The sequence below is a fragment of the Blennius ocellaris genome (genome assembly GCF_963422515.1).
Source record: "Blennius ocellaris genome assembly, chromosome: 2".
Classification (NCBI taxonomy): Eukaryota; Metazoa; Chordata; class Actinopteri; order Blenniiformes; family Blenniidae; genus Blennius; species Blennius ocellaris.
This window is the reverse complement of record NC_137651.1, coordinates 8,924,697-8,942,528: the sequence shown is the minus strand read 5'-3', so window position 1 is coordinate 8,942,528 and position 17,832 is coordinate 8,924,697. Positions and strand designations below refer to the sequence as shown.

The 17,832-nt window shown below is 43.0% G+C and overlaps 2 protein-coding genes across 5 annotated transcripts in view; one reads left to right on the top strand and one right to left on the bottom strand.

The window, feature by feature from the left end:
• cbl (Cbl proto-oncogene, E3 ubiquitin protein ligase) overlaps positions 1–11,613 on the top strand; it is a 39,056-nt gene extending 27,443 nt beyond the window's left edge. Inside the window, exons 6-16 of the mRNA XM_080513856.1 lie at positions 915–1,052; positions 1,799–1,886; positions 2,466–2,597; positions 2,765–2,983; positions 3,672–3,803; positions 4,784–5,215; positions 5,992–6,080; positions 6,217–6,423; positions 6,529–6,617; positions 7,181–7,426; positions 8,405–11,613. Of these exons, the coding sequence (XP_080369982.1) occupies positions 915–1,052; positions 1,799–1,886; positions 2,466–2,597; positions 2,765–2,983; positions 3,672–3,803; positions 4,784–5,215; positions 5,992–6,080; positions 6,217–6,423; positions 6,529–6,617; positions 7,181–7,426; positions 8,405–8,700 (2,068 nt within the window). The 3' untranslated portion in view covers positions 8,701–11,613. The remainder of the gene's footprint in view (positions 1–914; positions 1,053–1,798; positions 1,887–2,465; positions 2,598–2,764; positions 2,984–3,671; positions 3,804–4,783; positions 5,216–5,991; positions 6,081–6,216; positions 6,424–6,528; positions 6,618–7,180; positions 7,427–8,404) is intronic.
• A 1,851-nt stretch (positions 11,614–13,464) lies between these two features.
• The window catches only part of mcamb (melanoma cell adhesion molecule b), a 41,124-nt gene continuing 36,756 nt past the window's right edge, over positions 13,465–17,832 (bottom strand). For all 4 annotated transcript variants that reach the window (XM_080508860.1, XM_080508861.1, XM_080508862.1 and 1 more), the window contains 3 exons: positions 17,660–17,783; positions 16,765–16,876; positions 13,465–16,618 (listed from right to left, as the gene is read on the bottom strand). In XM_080508860.1, the coding sequence (XP_080364986.1) occupies positions 16,616–16,618; positions 16,765–16,876; positions 17,660–17,783 (239 nt within the window). In that variant the 3' untranslated portion in view covers positions 13,465–16,615. The remainder of the gene's footprint in view (positions 16,619–16,764; positions 16,877–17,659; positions 17,784–17,832) is intronic.

Sequence of the window (17,832 nt, the reverse complement as noted above, 5' to 3'; positions counted from 1 at the left end):
GGGAGTGTGTGTAAGAAACACCCAGAGCAGCATGGCACTGGCACCTTACATCAATGGCGTGCATTGTACGCCGAACGCTGATGTCACTCTGTAGGCCCGGGCCCTGTGCGGCCACGTTGACATCCGAGCAGTTGCTGGTCGGTGCGAGTGCCGCATTTCCACACTATATATTACTACTCACTGTCAGGCCAGTCCTGTTAGTACTACGTAACGAAGCAGTTGCTCCACTCCGATGCTAAACATTGAGTCACCAGTGCTGCTCGATACACAGTGCTGCCCTGTCAGCTTGTAGAACGTTGGGAGAGAGGCTTATTTCCTGGCAGCTCAGGCAGCTCCTCCTAGCGAGGCTTGGATTTCTGATGTCTGTATCACAGGCACAAGCAGCTGTGTTTTAACTTTTTTTTTTTTTTGTCAAGCCAGTTTATTTTCCTGCATACAGTGCAGTAGCCAAGCATAACAGGGGGCAACCCAAGCCATGCTTTGCCTCCAAACTGTTCCTGGATGAATATCTCAGTATTGTCATACTTAGAAGCACCATTAGTATAAATATACTGTTATCTTTTGTTTTGAGGAGCTGCGGTGAGCCTTGACTCGCTTAATGGCTTTGTTTGGTTGCACTTTGTCTGTGGATGCTCCTCCTGCACCAGAATCTGTCTTGAGGCTCCAATTTATGTTCTCCCAAACTGAATTAAAGGGGATTTTTACTCAGGTTCACTGATGCTAATGTTGATATTCTAACTGGACCTGCATCCTTATATCATCACATCTCCTCCATTAAAGTATATATTGTGTATAATGCATGTGTAATCTCTTTACAATATAGTCTGTTTTATGAATGCGCTGTGCATTTCTAAAGTCAACCTATGAGGTGAGAACTTTGATACAATTGTACCTTGTTCTGGTTCTTTCCTCAGCTATATCTTCAGACTGAGCTGTACACGACTTGGCCAGTGGGCTATCGGCTATGTGACAGCAGATGGAAATATACTCCAGACCATTCCCCACAACAAACCCCTGTTCCAGGCCCTCATCGATGGCTTCAGGGAAGGATTGTAAGTCAGCAGGCGTCATTGGTTGCAGTCCTGCACACATCTGTCATTTCCTTTTGGGCTTTTGTCCGCTGCTGTTTGTCAGTGCGACATGTTCATTGTCGTCATTTGATGTAATTTTATCCACAGGGCTTCTCTTTAACGGTCATTTCTCTTTTCCTTCATCCCCAGTCCCGACAATGCATACACCTCCATGTAAATGGTTCAGACCTGCTTTGCACACAGTGATTGAATCTGAATTTCATAACCAGTGCAATCATGTCTCTTCTTCCCATCATTCCAGTGTTATCACAACCAGAGTAGAGGTGCTGGTTTCTAATATGGAGCCCATTTATTGGTGTACTGCGCTCGTGTGAAAGTCAATTTTTCATGCCAGCATTGATTTTTTTTTTTTTTGTATAATATAAGCAATGATTGGTCTGTTCCAGCCTGTAATCAAACACTACTTAAAGCTGAAAAAGCCTGTTTCATAGATCGACTGTGTCTACAAAACATTTATCAAATGGTGATTACAGCATTTCAGCCGTTTGTAAAATAGTCACGTACTGCATGTGCATGAAGAGGTACTGAATGAATAGACTGAACAGATGTTTTCATTACCACAGCTGGTTAGGTATACATGCACTGTGATCTTACTAATGAATAATGATGATACGTTTGGAATAAAAAATTCCTGTTAAAGCACAGCTGGATGCTTTGAGGGGACTTTCATCTGTACTTTCTAATAGTGTGTTCCTCTGCCTTCCCAGCTATTTATACCCTGATGGCCGGACACAAAACCCCGATCTGACAGGACTGTGTGAGCCTTCGCCTCAAGACCACATCAAAGTCACACAGGTCAGAGTTATGTGCCTCTGCATACTTAGCATCGATTCTAAATTGAATAACGCCTTAAGATATGTCACTTAAAAGCATGGTTCTGGTCGACCACAATAAGAAGCAGAAGGCTTGATGAAACACTCTTGGAACTTACTTTGTTTAGGTAGCTCACAAATAAAAGGTTTAAACCAATAACTAAATATTCTTCTGAATATCAGACGTAGTTTTCACCATGTCTGAATTAACCTGTAAATACAACAAAGCAGTACTGCGCACGAACATGAAATATTTGTAGTGTGGAAAATTCAAGTTTCTCATGCAGGTGTACTAAAAATTCTGCTATTGTAAACAGGATGTTTTTGCTTTAATGTTCCCCTTCAGATCGAAACAGTTTGTTTATCTGGCTCACATATATACACTGAAGTTTTATAAAGGTTACTAAAAAAAGCTGATTTTGCCCAAGCACAGGACTGAAACCAAAAATACGCCCCCGCGCTTTCGACATAACGCTCCAGATCCTCCTAGGCTCTCTTCAAAATGATCTCAGGTTGTGATGTTACTGTCTGATGTTACCGTCTCATCATGTTTCCCCCTCAGGAGCAATATGAGCTGTACTGCGAGATGGGCTCCACTTTCCAGCTTTGTAAGATCTGTGCTGAGAATGACAAGGATGTGAAGATTGAGCCCTGTGGTCATCTCATGTGCACGTCCTGCCTCACTGCCTGGCAGGTAATAAGAGTGGGTGCATGTAAAGGGGTTTGTGTGGGTTGTTTAAGTGTGGCAACTCAGACCTGTTGAGGGGAGAACAGCCTTCTGAAGTGCTCTCTTTTTCACACAAAATAAGAGCGTGACCTCCTTTCATCTCGCCATGCTTGTTGCATCTCCCTCTGTTGCAGGAGTCTGAAGGTCAGGGAACAGGTTGTCCCTTTTGTCGCTGTGAGATTAAGGGTACGGAGCCCATCGTTGTCGATCCCTTTGACCCCAAGGACAACAGCGGGGGCTGCGGCAGGGGTATGTTCGGCGCAGAGGGCGCGCCGTCGCCCAGCTACGACGACGATGACGACGACCGACTTGAAGACCCCCATCTCATGATGAGCAAACTGGCCTGCACGAAGGTACGATTGACAAAAGGCTTGGACTCAACCAAAACAGAAGTTATTTCAGTGCACTCGGGTTGGAATCATGGCACTTGAAAGCAGTTCTGCTGTTTCTCGTTGATAAAACATTTAAGCACTCAACACCCTGGGTGCTCCTGATGGGCCTACTGTCCTCTTATCTGCTGGGTTTTTTTTTTGTTTTGTTTTTTTTTTCCCCTTTCTGAGAGGCCGATCTCTGCACAGATGAAATGCTGCATATCTTGCCCCCTTTTCACATTTTCGAGATGCAAGCGCACTTCTTGTATCAAACGTCTTTTATCTTCGTCTTTCATGGTGCCAAGGTAACGGCTGTTTTTGAGCCTCCTCTCCTATCTTACATCTTTTATCTGCCTCCAAGAAACTGTGTGTGCGTCAGTTGGTTTTACAGTGTCGGTGAACACCTGAGATCACACACACTTTGAAGCGGCCCCCTTGGCTTTGATGGTTGACGGTTTCTTTAAATGTTGCTGCGCACTTGTATGTGTTTCATCTGTGACTGGAGAAAACTTTTTTTCTCTCTTTTTATTTTGAGTTGCTGAAGAAGCACACTTCTTTGTTTCAGTACAGAGGATTGAAAAGTATAGTATCGGTTCAACCTTCTATTTGAGAACACAAGGCCAAATTTAGGTCAAACCTATTACCAATGAGATAGTCTTGTTTGTTTCAGGTTGAGCGCCCTCCATCACCCATGTCTATGGCTCCTCAGTCTTCTCTCCCTCCTGTCCCACCGAGACTCGATTTGTTGCCACACAGACCCCCCAACCCTCCGGGTGCCTCCAGCCCGGGTGCCACTAGTAAGGTAAGCAAATCTATACATACTCATGGCCAATAGAAGATGACAAAATCTGTGAGGTGTCGAGTATCTACTTGTGGTTTGAATACCTGGAAAGTTGTTGAATTGTTGCTCAATTGAAGATTCAGGTCAAAATACATCTGCTTGTTACATGACATTTACACGATATGCGCTTTGCATTGATATGGTTCCCCATATAAAGGCAAAAAGTCTAAGTTGTGACTCTTCTAACCTACAAAAACAGAACTGAGAAAGCTTCAACATTCAAACGTGACACATTTTCAAACCCCTGTGACTTGTGCCAGGAAACGGCAATGTTTAAGAAAGTTTGGAATTTCCTTTACAAGCTCTGATCACAATTGGTAAGATAGAATCTTTAGTGTCAGAACAACATATTGTTGTCACAGGAAAGTCAGATTGTTCTCTTGCTGTATTGTATAATTCATTTAATTTCTAAGCTCAAACTGGTTTCTCTATTCTCTTGCAGTTTTAGCTTGCAGGTATTTGTAATCACTTGATGGTGCATCCATAAAGTCAAAGTACAGTGTAAAACCAACCCGAACTTAAACATAATTTACCCTCTAACTGAGCTCTGTGATTTAAATTGTGCTTAGTCTCATTTCCCCAGTTGATACAAGCGAGGTGCTGAAATGACTTTCTCGATTTGTCAGTGTACTTTATATTCTGTACATAACTCATTTTTTCCTCCCTCGAGCCATTGGCTAAATTTTTGCACGTTTGTGCTTAAATGCAGATAAATGGAAACTGTTTTGTCAAAGTTTGAAATGTCTGCGGATGAACATTTTCCCTCCGTGTGATTCATCTGCGCTGTGTATATAGTTGATTATGGTGACAAATGGGTACACAGTGGTATTCTCACTAAATGGATTATTTTCAGAGCAGACAATAATAGCACAGAGTTTCCTTCTGCTTAGCGTCAATATTGTTTGTAGACTAAATGAGCTCTCCTCTCTCCCTCTCTGCAGGCAGCATCTCACCACAAAGACAAGCCTCTTCCTCTTCCCCCAGCGTTGCGGGACCTCCCCCCTCCTCCTCCTCCAGACCGCCCCCACTCAGCTGGGACAGCTCCTGATGGGCGGCTGCAGAGGCGACCCCTACCCTGCACCCCCGGAGACCCCCCACGAGATAAACTCCCCCCGACACCTCCAAACCGGCCCATGGCTGACTGGAACTCCAGGCCCGTTCCCAAGGCCCCCACCTCCTCGTCATCGTCCTCCTCATCCTCCTCCTCCTCCTCCTCTTCTTCCACTCAAGTCTCCTGTTTAGGGGTGGACCTTCGAGCAGGTGTCAGGGAACTCTCCAACAGACACTCCCTGCCCCTGGCGCTGCCCTCGGCTCTGGACACCCGCTCAGACTCGCAGAAGAACAACAGCTCTCTGAGTTTGGACCACCAGCTGGTCAGAGCAAGCACAAAACACAGCACATAAAAACTGGCTCATTTGATCCAGAGAAACACATAAAGACCCAGTCTTTAACTTCACAGTAACTCTCTGAGGTGCACTTAAAAAGTCCAGCATACAGTTGATATGTTTAAACAGCTGCTGGTTTTCAAGGACTTTCTGTACTGCCATAGTTTCATCACATTCAAAGCATAAATCAAATGAAAAGCTTGATACATATTTACACAATCCATGTTGTCCCTGTCATCTTTATGTTTAGATTTATCTTATATATATATAATTGAAGGCAAATTAAACAGAAACCAATAGCCTGCAGCCGTGTGCTTATTTCGACATATAGACTGAAAACAGAGCTCCTGGGAGGCTAGATGGATCTGTTTTCTTGAAGCGAAGCTACAGCCACAATACTTTAGTGAAGCAACAGAGAATTGCCCATCTTTTAAATAACATGTTTTACTTTGTAATACTTTCATCCATCCTAACAAACAATTCATTTCAATGGTCAAATAAGACGAAACTAATTTAGTAGCTTTATCTCAGACATGTGGAAAGAGTGCTTTACACTTTTGCCAACCATTTTCTCCCATTGTAAAGGACAAAAAACACAGTCCCTTTTCTAGATGCACTTGTAATTAATAGACTTTGCATCTGCTTTAAGAGCTGTTATTTTGTTTACATTTGAGAAGAGCCACCAATAATACCACTATTTTCGTCCTCTTATTTGCTTTGTATCTTTCATCATTTTCAAAGGTGTACGTTTGCTTCCTTTTCAGAATTTCGCTGCTATAGCAGGTCAAGAGTACGACAACCCCAAAGTGAAACCCTCGTCCTCGGCCAATGCTATCTACGCTATGGCAACCAGGTACACATCACTGCCAACATGATGTTAATAAATATTTTACTTTACTATACTTTGCTTTTCAAACGCTCAAATATTTAATTGTAATGTTTCATAAATGAGTAATTCCAGTTTGCATTGTACGTGCCTCTGCTCCCAGACCATCTCCAGCTCTGAGGTCGGTGGCAGGCGAGGAGGCACGTGACAGCGAGGAGGAGTCGGACTACATGATCCCCTCCTCTCGCCCCGTCCTGCCCCCGATCACAGCGCCACCTGCAGGGGAGATCCCACCAGTCCCACGGACCCAACTGCCACAGCCCCCGCCGTCTCTCCAGACGCAGAGTCAGGCCTCTCCGCTCAACTCGCGGTAATCAAAGCTCAATGAATCCACCTCTGCTACTTCCAGATGACATCGGGTACTGTGTGGTCGTTTCTGCCATGGCTCACGTGTTGTCGCTGCGTGTTGTTACAGGCTGACGCTGGCTGAATTAGAGGATGGTCCTCAAATGTATGAAGCCATGTACAACATCCAGTCCAGGTCACAACAAGCCAGAGATTCAGGTGTGTTGGCTCAGAAACTGCAGTGCAGCAGAAACTCACTTTTAATCTGTTCTACCAACTCTCCTGCTTTAATAATACTTTCTAATATTTAGGAATAAAACCAAAATCATTGCTGTTATAAATGTGAATTGTGTTTGTGGTTGCAGTTCTGAATCATCTGAAGCTGTTTTACAAATCCATTTAAATTTGTTGACAAGTTATACTGTGTACGGTCTAAATCAGAAGTTTTCAAAGTGTGTGAGGAGGAACCTCCACTCCCAACTTGAAGAACATTATAGACCCCATCTGTCATGTTTAGTATCTCCTGGTTTAATGCCAGATTTTCTAATGATGTAAAAGTCTCTTAGGACCCATCAGCGACAAAAAGCTAATGTCTTCTCCTGCCTTGTAGAAACTTTTACTTTGAAATATCTGGAAAACTTATGGCTTTTGGACTAAAGCTTATTTTTACTTTTATCTTTGAAATTAATTTCTAAAAATGTGTTTGAATGAAATAAGTTTTATGAATGATTTCAGATAAACAACTCAAATCATTGATAACTCATTGTTGTCCATTGTTCCAGATTACTCCGAGTTGCCTCCTCTGGCGTTGACCAACGGGCCCAGGGAGCAACCGGCGGAAGAGAGGGAAGAGGAGGAGAACGGCTACGACTTCCCAAAACCCAGACTTCCGATGCCTCCCGCCCGACGGACTCTTTCAGAGTTGGGGGCGTCTTTGTCCTCTTCTTCTTCATCTTCGTCATCATGTTCGTCTTCCACAGCTGCTTTCAACCGCCTCTCGTTGGATTCTGATGCCGGAGCTATGGCCGGTAAGTTTTCTCACACTCACAAACATTAGTGATAATCGTAGCTGCTGGTCCATTCATTAGTGAGTTAAATACTCTCGTCTACTGTGTCGTTCACCGGTTTTGTAGTATTGGTATATGGATGGTTTTTGAAATGAACGGTTTTGCATATTTACAGTATTTAACAATCTGAGATGACGTAGTTGTGACGTATCTACTGCTATCAACTTCATGCTTAAGTTATATTTTTAATTGGCTGAAATGAAAATGAATCCATCTGCCTCCGTTAGAAATACTCTTACCGAGACGGCTGACCCTTGAGAATATGGATCTCAGTGCAAATTAACATTGAAATCATTTACAAATTGGACATCTGTGATGCCATCTTGCGCATTATATTCCTTTTTCCCCAAATATGAGAAAATGAGCATCTGTTTCACAAAGTCACTTGGTTGTAGCATTTGAAACAAGAGCAGCCCTCATGTTCAGACTCCTGCCAGACGGAAATCCATTCAACTTTCTGATGGATCAATATCTGGATTACGAGAACGCTGTGATCCAGAGAAGTCCTCTAAATCTTTCTACCGCTCTGGTGTGTGAAGCTAAGCACAATACAGATTTCCTAGAAGCTCTCCGAAAGCAATATACGACTCAGGTTTGGACTTTGATGGACATTGCAGTGGATTGATCGTTGCTCCGGTCTGTAAGAGTGGAAAAGACTAGTATTAGGAGACACTCAGTGTGTGATGTTTCTGAGGTGGAGAGATTGATTTTTGGTGGAGACTTTTACAAAGCGTTTTAGCTTTCGGGGACAGTTTTTGACTGAAAAAATGACCAAGATGCCACAAGGGCTGCTCACATCGGCTTGACCGGGGATGTCGAGGCTACGGTCCACCAGAGAGTCCAATCTGGCTGATTACCTCATATCCCTCTTCTAGTCCACTTCATCCAGCCGTCCACTCACCCTGTGTTTTTGATTTACCTCTGTTCCTGTCCGTCCAGCCTTCTCGGAGCCGGGGGAGGCGCCAGCGAGACCTCCAAAGCCCCTCCCACGACGGATCAACTCTGAGCGTCGGCCCAGTCCCGTCCCGCCCGCCCCATCTCCCCCCTGCGGCGGGGCGGTGGGCGGGGAGGCCAACCCTCAGATCAGCAGCGAGATCGAGCACCTCATGAGTCAGGGATACTCCTACAAGGACATCCAGAAGGCGCTGCTGATCGCGCAGAACAACATGGAAATGGCCAAGAACATCCTGCGCGAGTTTGTGTCCATTCCCTCCACCGCTCACATCCTCACATAGCACACTCCCCGGGCCTGGTTCCCGCCTTCTCGCTCTCGCCCTAGCTTGGCCCAGCCTGGTTTGGTGTAGGTTGGCACTGACCAACCCGAAGCCCCCAAACCCATTGCCTGCAGCAGCGCCCCCTGTCGCGCTGGCTGACAACCTACACCCCCCCTACACACACCCCCTGCTCGCGGTACCTCCAGGAGTGTGCGCCCTGCACTCCATGTGCTTTCAACAGTGTGGGGCCTGCTTGGAACTGCCTCGGCAGGCCTCAGTGTTTTCTAGAAGGTCTCTGAGGGACTGACGGGGGCGGGAGGGGAGCAGCTGCCGTGACCAACACTTACACAAGAATCCCAAGAGGACCGATTCCTACTCGTCACGTCGAAGCCTCTTGCTGAAAATGTAACCGACTCCTCACAAATAAAACTAAAAAGTGTATGTCTATATGAAAATTTAATATATGAGTAAATATATATTAAATGTGTGTAATATATTCAGTACGTGCGTATATCGTATGTGATTACAGCTCTGAGGGTCGCTGTTGGTACAAGCGATATGTGTAGACAGGGACCAGATTAAAGTCTGTCAGACTGAGGGATGTGAGACTGGAAACATGAGGAAGAGGAGGAGCCTTCCTCATCTGGACGAGCTCGTGGACAGCAGCCGAGCTTTGTCACCATAAAATCAGTCTGTTAATGTAACGACAAGGCTTTGGTACTTCTTTTTTTTTTTTAACGAGAAACCTGCTTGTTGTGTTTTTCTTAAAGTAGCATGACGATGGTTTCAGGTTGTGTGTGTGTGTGTGTTTCTGTCTGTGCGCGTGTGTGTGTGTGTGTGTGTGTGTGTGTGTGTGTGTGTGTGTGTGTGTGTGTGTGCGAGCGTGTGTGTCTGCCAGACCTGCGCTTCATGGCCTGCTCCCTCATGAACTCCTGCCCCCTATACAACATGAATGTGGATTTTCAGTCGGTGTACTCAGACTCTGTAAAACGTACTACTGCTCTGACTCCCGGCAGCTGGCGTTGAGACGACGAATGAACGTGCGATGTGCGGCGGCTGAAATGTTCAGTCTCTTGTCCGACTTCATGAGAGAATGGGTCCGTCGATTGGGTTCTGTCTCCAGTTCGGTCCACTGTTATGAAACAAAACCGGAAAAAAAAGAAACTCATTGATTTACTTTGATAATATATTATTGTAATATGATCATAAATATTGTTATAATTCAGAAGTGCTTCACTGCTGCTACTATTGTTAGTGCTAAACGATTTAAGCCTTAAATGTACATTTGTGAATAATGTGTTTAACCGTCATCACCTTTCTTTAAAGTGACAGTATCCCTTGTTTCTCCAGTCCATAATGTAGCATACTTGAAAGTACAAGCAGCATTCTCAAGCTGTCCACTCTTCAGTGTTTGAAAACTTTTTCTTTATATTACAGTACTGTGGAAAAGTCTCAAAGGTCTCAGATTTACCCTAGAAATAATCATAATTGCATAGCCAATGTGAATAAGAGTATGAAAAATAAGTAAGATCTTGTTCCACATGAAGTTTCCCTGAGAACTCCTGCTATTTTGGGTGCAAAGTGCAGTCACCCTTAATACAGACAGATCTCTCGTCACTCCAGCCTGAAGCCTTTGCACAGTACTGTATCTTTTCTGCGTCGTCACGAAAATGAAGCAAACAAATTGCTTTTAGCTCGGAGAGCAGCCACCTGCTAATAGATCTATGCTTTCACAGCAGCGAGAGGCTGCTGGGGCTTTTTAAACTGTAGGCTCATGGGTTTTACTGGCCCGCCCCCAAGTCTACTTCAAATTAAAAAAAAAAAAAGAAAGAAAAATCAGTGTTTGGGCCGACTGTAAGAACTAACTCAGGAAAACAAAACATTTGAATAGACGAGTGGCGTTCACCCTGGCTGTCATGACCAGGAGGAGCCCGGTGCAGCCGCGTGCTCCTCCTGGTGACATGTATCCGCTTCATGAAGTTCACACAAGTAGCCTAGTAGTTTTCGTTTATTTGTCACCTCATGACTTGCACATTTTATTTTGTTGTGTAATTTCCAGTGTTTGCAGGGCGAGGGACAGCAGCTTTTAATTTCCAGGTACTATGAAAGAAACCCGCCAGGAGCTTTTAGGTACATCGTCTCCCAGCGTATGAAGAATGTTTTCGTTTTGTTCTCGGGAGGACGTCGGTAGCTAATCGGCCCAGGTCACGTCGTCTTCGCCGTGTGTAGACTGGAAGCTATCGCCTCGCTGTCTGGCCATCCTCTTCATTTCTCTTTACTTCTTTTCTGTTCCTAGTTGCCTTTGAGAAAACTCATTGAATGATGGGTAACGGACGAAGAGGTCCTCGATCCTCAATACTGTACCAATGTTTTTTGTTTGACGTCTCAAGGACGGCGTGTCATTGTGGTGTATTATTTACCTTTGACTTTTATGTTTTTGCACAGGATACCAATTTGTGCTTTGATACTGTCACTCTAAAGAAAAACAGAAAAAAAAATTGTATAAAGATCGGTTATTTGAAAAAAGAACAATGGCTGTTTTTATTTTGCATTCCTGTACATGTTTTTTTTTTTTGTTTTTTTTTGTTCCAAAGGTTTTGTTTACTGATGTGAATAATTCTGTGAGCAGTGCCATATGTTTAGAGATCCTCGCCACATTTAGGAGGAAGGCCTTCGTTTTTAAAGACAGTTTGTAGGTGTTGATCTGGAGAGAGAACTAATCTCCCCTGCTTCTTCAGCTTCCTTTTATCCCCCCAATCCCCCCCCCCCTTTCCCAGATCCCCCAGTCAGTCTCACTGCTGGAGCACTTCAGTTGTCTGCCAGCAGAGGGAGCCATTGTTTGACGCAGCTGCTCTGCTTCCCATCAAGTTAAAAAAAAACAACAAAAAAACAGGCATTCATTCAATTCTCGATGGTTTTTAAAGCTCATATCACTTTGGAAGTATGCACATTGCTGTTAATAAAATAAGCAAAAGCCATCACGTGTCCTCTTTGTTTACCAACACTTCAGCACACAGTACATGTGATAAACCTTAAGCATTTTTTAAAACGCTTTGTTTTAAACACTGGTTTGTTGAGTCCTTTTTTTTTCTTCTTCGGGACATTCAAAGATTATATAGGACTGGTTACAGCATATCCGTGTATTTCTTTATATAGCACCTTTCACAGATAAAGATCACAAAGTGCTTTACGTCAATTAAACCAGAACAGACAAAAACAAACAAACGCAATGGCAATTTCACACGGGATTTCCACAATCCTTCCACATTTTTTCAGCATTGGGAAAAATGAGAGGACAAAATTTGGATATGTAACAGTATGTCATGTCTTTCTACTTGAATATTTTGACTTGCCTACTTTTTAAACTTCTTTCACTCTGTTATTCCTTTGCTGATGTTTCTAATCACTAAATTGAACTTTCTCGAAAGGAACACAATGGAGAAACGTTGAGCACTTTTTCCTCACTGTGATCCCCAGTTTGACTTGTGGGCCTTTCTCATCGCAGTTCACTGTCCAAATGTGTGCATGAGGTTAATTGATGCCTTTAAATTGCTCCGAATTGTAAGTGTACCAGTGTCCGCCTCTTTGTGCCCTGATGGACTTGCTGGGATCGGCTCCCAACAACCATCCTCACCGTTGGAATAAAGCATGTAGAAGATGGATTGATAAGAAAGATCATTAAACGTCCATTTAAAACCGCCTGAGCTGCTCGCAGGTAATCATAGTGGCTATTCGGAAAAGTAATCTAAGCTGTGCATCTTTAAACGGTTGACGTATCAGGCAGATTAGTTTTTGTTTCTCATTTTATTCTATTTTTGTTTTGCAGGCTGATCCTCTTGTTGCCGTTTGCATTGTAATGCATTTGATAACTGCATTATCAAGCCAAATGTGATTTTACTCCCAGTCAAGTAGATCAAATCACCATGCTGTAAAACTCTGAGGTAACCTTATAAACCTCTGCCGTTTACAGAAAAGGGCTGCTGGAGATATACTTTCATTCATGCAGGGAGGGGATGATGGGAACACGGTACACAAGTCCCTCTGTGATGCAGCACCACACTTCATTTATGTAATTTTCAGGAAGTTCCCCCAAAGATTTTCTGTCAAGAGCATTTTCAATTGGTGCCAGTTAAAGGAAAAAAGTTTAGATTTTTTTCTTGTGTAAAACAAAACTGATACGCTTCCATCTCCTTTCAATACATCGATCTCAATGTGGACTTTTATAATAAAAAGCAGAGCAGACTGGCTGCATATTTACTTTAAAACAAACGGGCTTTTAGACAGACTTTTATCTTGCAGTTTGACGAATATGAACACAAAATAGAAAGAAAATCATTGTAGCTGGATTTCCTACATATCTCTAGAGAGCAATAGGCAAAGAACCACAAAATGTGACTATTAAATACCTAAAAAAGTTAAAATCAGTAGAGAAATGTGTTTCTTGAGTTGCACAGTTTAGTTTTTTAACATAACTATGTATAAACATGTATAAATTGTACTGTTAGATTTTATTTGGAAAGTGTGGCAAGGTGCCAGTGTTGTACCATACTGAAGGCTACAGACCACTAACTTAACCTCTGACCTTTTGCTCATAAGTTAGGGAGATATCAGAGTGGACAACAGGACATAACTTCCTGCTTCTTCTTTTCATTTGATATCATCTGCCATCCCTTCTCATCACCAGTTCATTAAAAAAAAAAACATTTTCTAAGAAACTTTGTCATTCTGATATTTACATCAGAGACACACTGCAGAATGAAATTTCAATGCACGTTAACCCAGATCGACGTTCAGTTCAATTTAATTCATTTGAAGGGGATTACACAGACGCCCAGACAAGCTCCATACGAGAAAGAAGTAAACTTGGCAAACTTGCGCACAAATAATCATCAATGCAATATTCCCACCTCCAGCTGGCGACTCGTTTGTCCTGCATAAAAGTGGAGTTTGTACATGAGATCAACCACAGAGTGATCAGACAGAGAACTTACAAATCGTACATGCTGTAAATGGACTTAGCACTTAGGACTTAGGACTTAGCTTTTAGAGAGAATTTTAACATATAATGTACGTCATATATTCACAGACAAAAACACAACCAACGATGGCTGCAGTGCAAAGTGGTCACAATCCAGGGTTCAGAGTCAGAAACACTTTTGTAGGACGAGACCAGGGATCAAACACTCGACCTTACAATGGAGCTGCTCTACCAGCCACTGCTGCAGGTTGTCGTCTTAACTGTCTCTAAATCTCATCACTCCCCCTCACTACTCACACCGCACATCATTTTCCAAACTGATTGATGCTGATCAATATTAGGCCTTCTGTATGTTACCATGGCAACACGCGTTAAAAAGTTAATGTAATGCGGGAAATCTAGGGTTAATCCTGAAGTGGGCATGCCGGCCATTGTTTGTCCTGGAGGGGAAAAAAACTGATGCAATATCGGAAATACAGACACCAGTGTGATTTTTTTTTCCACGGTCAATCTTTATTTGGCAGGATTGTTTAAATCTGAGAATTGTTTTGAACGTCATCAATTAAAAATACATTTTACATCTCCAAAGCAGTTAAAGGCATTTTGAAGGTTTCCCACATCCAAACATCTAAAAGTGGTAGCTCTTTAAAATACTATAGAGAGAGTGATAGAGAGAGAGAGAGAGAGAGAGAGAGAGAGAGAGAGAGAGAGGGAGAAGAAGAATAGAGGACAGGATGGGGTGAATGGAGGAGCTGTGGCTGCATGAGCAGCTTGATTGTCTTCAAATTGAAAATGCAGTTGGAGTCAGTCACTCCCCTCCTCGGTCGTCTCATGCTGAAACTTCCAGATCAGTTCTCGTGGCATGTAAATGAGTCGCGGCGGTCAACCTAAGGCATCGTGTCTGCGTCTGGGATCAAACTTTTTTTTTTTTTCCAAGTTTCAGTTAACACGTGGTTTCATTCATTCATTCGTTACACAGGAACGAGCCTCTTTCCCATAGAATGAGGGCAACTTCATGCCGTGAGCCATATTTACCATGGACCAATAATCTGCTTGACCCTCGGCTTTCCTCTTCAAAAAAAAAAAAAAAAAAAAGACTGAAATATATTTTCATTGACACACAGTCTCATAAAATAAAACAGCGGTTTCACATTAAACAAACACAACCACAAAAATAACCACCAAAGAAATCAGTGCACTGAACATTAAACATCACTGTGACTAACAGTAGAACATGTGGTGTGCTGGGTTTTTTTTCATGGCTTTGGATCTTTGATTGTAATTCCTAAGGCATCTCTGTCTTTCTAACATGACTGCTGGCAATGCTTGAACTGTATCTCACACACACGAAGACACAACAGTGCAACTACAAGGTGAAAGAACTGAAAACTGAAGGAACTAAAATACTGTTAGCCATTCGATGTCACCCGTCTCGCCAAGTCTTCTACGTTACTAAAATAAAAACAGAGGAGAGTAAAGCTCAGATGTAAAAGCAGTGAGAGGAAGACAATAAGTACAAACAGTGTGTTATTGGATCGTCTAGAACAAGGGTCTGCAACCTGCAGCTCTGCCGCTTTACTGCAAGTTTATTATTGTTAATTTTAAATTTTTCTGACTTTTAGAGTTTTAAGCAGGAGATGTCAGGATTGTTACCACGGAGATAACTGGCTCTTCCTCTCACTGTGACGCAGTTCAAACAGCGTTGGATTGTTCACCCACTAAGAGGGAGCGAGACCTGGTTTATATCACTGCAAGACATTTTAGTTTCACCCGACTGACGATGCATTGTTGGAAAAGTCATTATGTGAATGTAAACGTGAGCCTATACAGCATGTGTGGGTTTTCTTATATACAGTATATGCACAGGATAAGAATTTCATTGCATAGTGTATGACTGTATATTACAATTGTGTTTGTCTGGAGGACTTAAACAGCCCTGTATACTTGTTGATTCACTCTAAGTCAAGTAAGTTCATTAAAAAGAAATTATTAGTTTTTTTTTTTTTTTTTTCACATGAGTCAATCTGAAACCAAAACCAAAATAACATTTGTGATTTTAGAGTAGTTCTCTAATTATTTAACTCCAACATAAACGTGTTGGTTTGTCAGGCTATATTATATTTTTGTTTTTCTTTTTTTGTAAAGGTTTATTATCTGCAGACATTGAGGTTTGCAGCAGTCTGGTTCTCTCGATTGCAGAAGGTTGCAGACCCCTGATCTGTGACGTGCTGTGGAGGTGATGTGGAGACATTAGTGGAGCCCCAAAATTTCAGTGTACAGACTTCAGCTCAACAACAACAACAAAAAAACCAACCCCAAAAAAAACAAAGTCAAAAATAAAAACTAGACAACTACCTAAGCTCCCCTTAAAGAGCACCCAAACAAACAAAGAAATACACTTTATTTTTGGTAGGTTTTTTTTTTTTTTTATATTGTGTTATTTTAAATAAAGAAATACTGTATGTATATACATAGATTATAATATGTACACTTGTACTGTTTCAGGCTGCTCTTCAGTGGATACCCGAGGCGATGCTTGAAGTGGATACAAAAACAGTCGCCGGTCAGCTTTGTGCTCTAAACATTGGTTCTACAGGCGTTGTGAAAGGCTTACGGTTGCGACATTACAGTCTAAGGTTTGTCCTGGATTGAAGGTGACACATTCATGAGCAGAGTTATGAGACGTAGCTCTTGGAGCTACACGCAATGAAAAGAAATAGCGGCAGGCAAAAAGCTTGCAGCCCCGACCACACCGAGCCTCGGTCGTCTGATGTGGCGAGGACCGAGAGGCGAGCGGAGCTTCTCCAGGACAGTAACGCTGGAATAAGGAGCTGCGGTGGGAATTTAAAGGCATCGATGGGTCTGAGCCTGAGAGCGGGCAAACGGAAGCAGCCGTCGGTGTGTCGGTCTGCAGTCACTTCCTCAACTCTTCCAACACCTCCAGGGACACGGCAGCCATTACTGCAGAGAGGAAACACACAAGGCAGAAAAAGCTGAGCTCGTATTCAGCAAAACAGTGACATGAACACTATTTGATGGCACTACAAGAAATATGATTTATTCATGTTGTCATTTACATCACAGCAGCACTCCGCTCTCCTGTCTACCTGGTCGTTGGGAGGCTGTTTCTCTCCGTTGACCCCAAGGAGAATGGCTTCCTCTGTGTTGTCGCTCTTCATCTCCACCACAATGTTGTCCTTGCTGGACTTCCCTTTGGTGCTGCAGGAGCAGGACAGATTCAATAAAACGATGCTGCAATGACCCTACCTCAGCTTTTAATAGAAATGTTATCTTCGTTCACATGAAATAAGACATGAGAGTAATTGACGAGTGTTTGGTGAGTTTTGGTGGACAGGCAAGCTGTGATCAAGGAGTCATTTTAATGACGGCAGCATTCTGCATGTGGAACGAGCTTATTTGAAGCGAGGAGTCAACCAGTAACTGATTTTTATCCAAGGATAACACGTGATTGCCATTTCCTCAGGATTAGGCACATGAGAAGCCGGAGAATCTCATCCATCTGTTGTGCAGAAGTCACGTTTTCATATCCAGTCCTAAATAATGATCAATCAATTTATCAATCGTCCGTGATGTCGAAAGAAAAATTCAGCTAAAATCTTTGCCACTGTAGGAGCTACTCAATGTGCCCTCACATTGTTACAGCAAACAAAACAAATTAAACTTTCTCACCGGTATTGATGCAGATGCCGTACAGTTGTCGGGCTTTTAAACATATCAGAATAGCAACACAATGAGGAGCCACGGTTACCTTTGAGGAACTTTTTAATGTAGAGTTTTGTTGTTTTCCCTGTGCCTGAATAAGCTTTCTTCAGGCCACCACACAACATGACACGTTTAAGTCACAGATAAAGTTCTTGGAGTCCCTGCCGAAAACCCAAACACGCACAGGGAGACCATGCAAACTCCACAAAAAGGCCGCCAAGCAAAGACCTGAACCCAACTCAAAGTGCTGTAAAGCTGACACGTGTCATTCACACTTACAGGTCCTGCTTCCCGGATCGGCCGCAGATCTTTCCCTTCTTGTAGAGGAAATAGAGCACAGCTCCCAGGATGGCCAGAAGCAGGATGCAGATGATGATGACAGCAATGATAACACCATTACTCTCTGGTGGAGAAGAAACACACACACGCGCACACACACGAAAGGAAAAAAC